Source organism: Triturus cristatus, chromosome 8, assembly GCF_964204655.1.
Source record: "Triturus cristatus chromosome 8, aTriCri1.1, whole genome shotgun sequence".
Lineage (NCBI taxonomy): Eukaryota > Metazoa > Chordata > Amphibia > Caudata > Salamandridae > Triturus > Triturus cristatus.
The window spans coordinates 633696848-633702577 of NC_140591.1; the positions used below are offsets into that span (position 1 = coordinate 633696848).

Here is a 5730-nt window from a genome sequence, read left to right on the forward strand (position 1 = left end):
GAAGAGAATTCGAGGTCTGAATCATCATCCAATCGACTGAACACTGTTTTACCAGCTGAACAATTGTTTGACGAGCAGACTCGACCTGGAAGAGATCGATATTTTCTTCGTCCACGTAACAGAGACTAATAAAATTTTCCTTATATTCTTCCTTTCCCGTTGCCAAGAACATTACGAACAATTACATCCTTTTCTGCATTTTTTAGTTTTTATGTATGCTTTTCACAGCTGAAGAGATTTGTATTAAGCTGCGTGTTTAGGAAAACCTATCATCCGGGTTAACCGTAGGGCCGTGCGGGTACTCCTTTCTGTTTAGCAGGTTTCTGACACTAGGTCGGTTACTTTTTGTCAACTCCTGGGAACTCCTGGGAATTGATAATCGCTACTCAGAACGAAGTGCATCAAGTACGTACGGACGGTTTTTAGAGGATGGCGTTCTCTAAGCTGTTGGAAGTAGAAAGGATGTCGGCGCAAAGATCAAAATTGCACAAGATTGTACGAACGAAGTGTTTTTTGTTCCAGGTATTTCTGTTATTTCTGACTGTGTCTCTGCTGTTGGTGGGTGGAGTGTATTTCGGAATACAGTCGTTGTTGCCTTCCATTTCACCTACTCTTTCTCCTAAACTAAGTTCTACTACCACTGTTTCACCACATTCCTTTCATCCTCTGCCACAACATGAACAGGTTAGACGTGCGGAATTTATGAATAACTCCTTCGTTCAGCTCCTACATCAGCATCAGTTGGTAATGAACACTACCAACTGTTGGGTTTGTGGGTTAATGCCACATACCATGGATAGGGGTATTCCGTATCTGGTTCTTCCTTATAGCTCCCAAGGGTCAGCTCGAGCATTCCAAACTATGTTCCGTAGTGCACTAGATTCCTACCCCAGTCGAGAGCCACGCTCTGCAAACTTTGGTCCTGGTCCGTACCACAAGCCTTTGGCGATAGCGATTGCGGATTTAGATAGAGATGTTTTTGATGCATCGCTCATTCCAGATGAAGAGGTGCAAGCCTATAAGGACCTGAGTGAAGCTGAGTATAGTACGTCAGTGGGTGATAGACAGCTCAAGAGCTCGTCTCCAATATGGATCGTACCCCACCTTGGTAATTTCTGCTTGAAGGGTCTTGGTCGAAATCTGAGAGCGCAACTCGGGAACAGTGCTTGCACTGACACGTATGTTCTCCCGATGCTCTCTTCCCCTGTTTTTCTGACTGCCAAGGGTACCTATTTCGTATGTTATGAACGTGCATATACATGGTTGCCCCATGACTTCTCGGGAACCTGTTATATCGCAAATCTTTTGCCACCGACCTTTTCAGTTGCCTCGGACTATCACAAGACTAGAGTTGCGAGAGGCGTTATTAGTGAAGAGGATACTGCTGGTCAAGAAGCAGGAGACTTCTTTAAGGGTTTCTTGCCGTTTTGGGGACCTATGGTAAATAGTAGAAACCTGAGACAGTTGACCCGTGTGGTAGAGATGACTGCTAACATAACTGCGAGCGCTCTTGGTAATTTAACAGCAGAACTGCAGGCGGATAGACTTATGATGTTGCAGAACCGTATGGTTCTTGACGTTGTTCTTGCAGATAGAGGTGGTGTGTGCAAAGTTATCCATTCGAGCTGTTGCATTTTCATTCCTGACAACGCTCCAACTGTTTACCAAGCCATCTCGAAGTTGCATAAAATTTCTGAGTCCATACACGTGGACGAGGGTAATTGGACACTTCTAGGATGGTTCTGGGGCCTGCTATCCACTTGGGGTTGGAAGATTCTGATGATCGTAGGGGTTGTTGTAACGTTCCTATTCACGTGTTGTCTTTGTGTGCAGTGTGGTCCTGCCTTATGTAGTCTTTGTGCTACGGCGTGTATAAGACGGCCATCTGTTACCAAGGAGACATTGATGGATAGAATGATGTTCCAGCAACAGCTGAACGATCTGATGAATATCGAAATCGACTCTGATCTCGATTAGTGATTGCCTACATGAGGGCAAAAGGAGCGTCTGAGGTTCCGTGTGAATTGGAACGACACTTTTTGGGTGTGTTCGAATATGGACGAGTCTGGTATCAGCGAACCGCAAATGACGAGTTTAGTGGGTGTACGCGTTTTCGCTATGCTGCTATGTACGGATCGTCTCATTTCTAGGTATGTCCATTCGAACCCCCGGGTTCCATTTTAGATGCGGCATCCATTTTGTCTCTTGCCCTCAAGTAGCCAGCGAACGGACCTTGTCCGCTTTGTGACCCTGGGATTCCCAAGCTTTCACGGAGGACACGTGTTCCTTTGAGGGTGTCTTTTATGATGAGGGAAATGACACGGCAGAGGCAGATGGCCCCGCTCAGGGCTGATCTTGCCGTACTGGTCTATTGTTTCAGTCATGCTTGCATTAGTCACGAGGTCTTTGATTCTGCGATCTGGTTTGCGTTATTACCCTCTCCACTCGTTTCTAATCTGTTGTTCATCCTTGTTCTTCCTTTGCATCTGTTTCTGTCCTTCCTCTTAATGTGTTTATTTATTTATTTATTTATTTGCACATTTGTAGAGCGCTCTAATACCCGGAGGTGTCCTGGCGCTAGATAGATAGACTGGTGTGTTGAAGCGTGCTTACTGAGTGAAGAGCCATGTTTTTAGACCTCTTCTAAAGGCCATCAGATTCTGGATTTGTCTGAGCGCAGGTGGAAGTTTATTCCAGGCCTCTGCGGCCCCTACGAGAAAAACTCCTGCCTCCCCAGCGAGCTCTTTTAATTCTGGGGACCGTGACCAGAGCCAGTTGTCCTGACCTCAGAGTTCTTGCTGGTTTGTGCCAGCAGAAAAGAGATTTCAAGTGCCTAGGTCCCGAATCGTGGAGGGCCTTGAAGACCATGCAAACTGCCTTGAAAATGATTCTTTTACGGACCGGCAGCCAATGAAGCTTGACCAGCTCCTGAGATACCGAGGCAAATTTGGGTGTGTCAGTGATTAGGCGAGCGGCTGCATTTTGCAGAAGTTGAAGTTTACTTAATACGCTCTGCTGGGCGTTTAGCATCAGGCTGTTGCAGTAGTCTAGGCGTGAGAGCACTAGACCCGTAACTATTGTTTTCCTGTGTTTCTTCTCAAGATAAGGTAATATTTTCCTGATGGTTTTGAGTATGAAATGGAGGGAGGAGGAAAGAGCACTCACCTGGGGTTTAAAGGTCAGGGAGGTATCCACCAGAATACCGAGATTTTTCACTTTGTCCACCGGATCTGGGAGAGGTCCCATTTCGTCTGGCCACCATCTCGGGGACCAAAAGTTGTCTCTGTCACCAAAGAGCAGAACTTCGGTTTTTGAGGAGTTCAGCTTAAGGCAGCTTTGTGCCATCCAGCGGCCAACTTCACGCATGCAGTTTCTGAATCTATCGGCGGTGTTTTCTGTGTTGCCGGGAAGGAGGGACACCACAATCTGTGTGTCGTCGGCGTATGCCGTTAGTTGAAAGCCGAATGATCGGATCACCGGGGCAAGGGTGGACACATATACATTAAAAAGGGTTGGGCTTAACGAAGACCCCTGAGGGACTCCGCAAGGACGCACAAAGGAGTGAGATTCGTGGCTGCCCAGCGCCACTGTCTGGGATCTGTCAGACAGGAAGGCTTGTAAGATTTTTAAAGCCTTTCCCTGAATTCCACAGGCCCTCAACCGGTCCACCAGTAGCTTATGGTGGACCGTATCGAAGGCCGCAGAGAGATCCAATAGGATCAGAGCTGCTCTGCCCCCTGTATCCATCACCTGTCTGATATCTTCCATAGATTTAATCAGGGCGGATTCCGTGCTGTGCCCCTCTCGAAAGCCGTGTTGGGAGGAATCCAGTACGTCCGCAGATTTTAGGAAGGCGCTAAGTTGTGCGTTCAGGTAACCTTCTATTATTTTGGCCGGGAGGGGGAGTCTAGCAATCGGGCGATAATTGTTCATCTCCGTGATGTCAAGATTGGGTTTTTTGAGCAGGGGTAAGATGGAGCCTTTCTCCAACATCTCCAACATCTGATTGAAGAGGGGAGTGAGGCCCCTGGAAATTGCGTCTGGTGCAAGTTTAGTTATTGTTGTGGGGCAGGGGTCATGAGGGGAGCCTGATTTAATTTTTAGTAGGCGACTTCTCACTTCTTTTTCCGTGATGGGCGGGAAATGTTGAAGCGTGGGTTCAGGTCTGGCGGGATCGGGGGCCTCCCTCAGTGAAGAAGTCATCACTATCCTATCTAAGGGGAGAAATACAGTCAGAATGGAATGTGCTTAATGTGGGGATGATCTGCTTTTACAGTTGGGAACCGGCAATGAAGCTGAAATTGTATTCCGGGTTTCTGAAACATGAATGCGACCCTTTTGAAGTTTATTGTGGGAACTAAATTGTAACCTTTGTCTGCCATGTTGTTCTATGACCAAAATGTGTATAAAAGGAGCTATCCACTTGTGCAATTTGACGCAGTCTCCCAGAACCTACACGTTGTGTACTTCTTGCGACTTCTGTATCCCTGCAGTAAATAAACGCTGATCTTTGACGCCGCCGGAAGTGTCCCGAGTCTCTGTGTTTTGTACGCCGGAACAGGTAACCCACGAAGGTTTCAGGTGTTGTCCCCTGGCACCGCTGGGCCTTAGAATAGCCCAGTCCTTCAGCACTGTGAGTGGACAAATCCCTGAGTGCAGTTTGGGTTCGATACTTGGAGGCCTTGAGACGCGCTGTAGTGCGTACCTGTGTGATGCCTGGTGATTGATGCCACAGGATTTCTCTACATCTGCCTTCTCAGCTCCCATGTCTGCAACGTCCCACTCTTCACAACATATAGTCGTTTTTCAGTGGATGTGGGCAAGACGGCATGGGTCATAAAGACCCCAAACAGCGACTCCTTCCATTCAGCAAAGTTACTGAAAAGGGCCCTGACACAGACGCAGATATGGCAGAGGGGCACTTTGACTCTGGTCTTGTTGTGACCCCACCAGCGGACTCATTTTCTCTTCTGCAGGAGCTGAGAGCCTGTTTTAAGGCTCTAGACAGCGAATTCGATGCCTTGGACAAGCGATTGGACTATCTCGGTCCTAATTTGGATGTACATGACAGGTGCCTAGACACAGTTAAAGGGAGGGTGTTGGACTTGGAGGACAGATCTACTCAATCGGTCCGTCTTCTGGATCCAGTTGAAAACTCCTGAAAGAAGTGGCAATAAAGAATGAGGATTTGGAGGTGCGCAGTAGGCGCAACAACCTCCGCCTACTGGGTGTGCCTGAGTCTTCAAACATCGGTCGCATGGACCAATTTGTCAAAACTTTGCTAACAGACATCTATGGCAGAGACGCCTTTACCCCTGGGTTCATCGTCGAGTGTGCTAATCGCTTGCTAGGTTCTCGACCTAATCCTGGATGTCCACCCAGCATATTATTGCACACCTCCTAAACTTTCACGACAGGGACTCTGCATTACACCTTGCAAGAGAGAAGGGGACTATCAACTGGCAGGGGTCAATGCTGTCCCTATGCCCTGACTTTACGATGATGGTACAAGAGGTGAGACACAAGTACAAAGGCGTGAAGGCCACACTGAATAATCTGGGTCCATGGAATGAGATGTTATACCAAGCATGCCTTTGAGTAGACATTGTGGGAAGGTCCCAGACATTTGACTCCCCAGCAGCAGTTCAGGAATTCTGCAGTGCCTACAAGGGCAGCGGTAGCCAGAAAAGCAAGGAGGCAGCTAGATCCTCTCCTTCACATAGCTGTTCT

The 5730-nt window shown here is 47.8% G+C and overlaps 1 protein-coding gene across 1 annotated transcript; it reads left to right on the forward strand.

Moving 5' to 3' along the window:
* Window positions 1–429: 429 nt before the first annotated feature.
* Window positions 430–1977, forward strand: LOC146802505 (uncharacterized). Its single transcript, XM_085620441.1, has one exon. The coding sequence runs from the start codon at window positions 430–432 to the stop codon at window positions 1975–1977; it is 1548 nt and encodes a 515-aa protein (XP_085476567.1).
* The last annotated feature ends 3753 nt before the right edge of the window (window positions 1978–5730 follow it).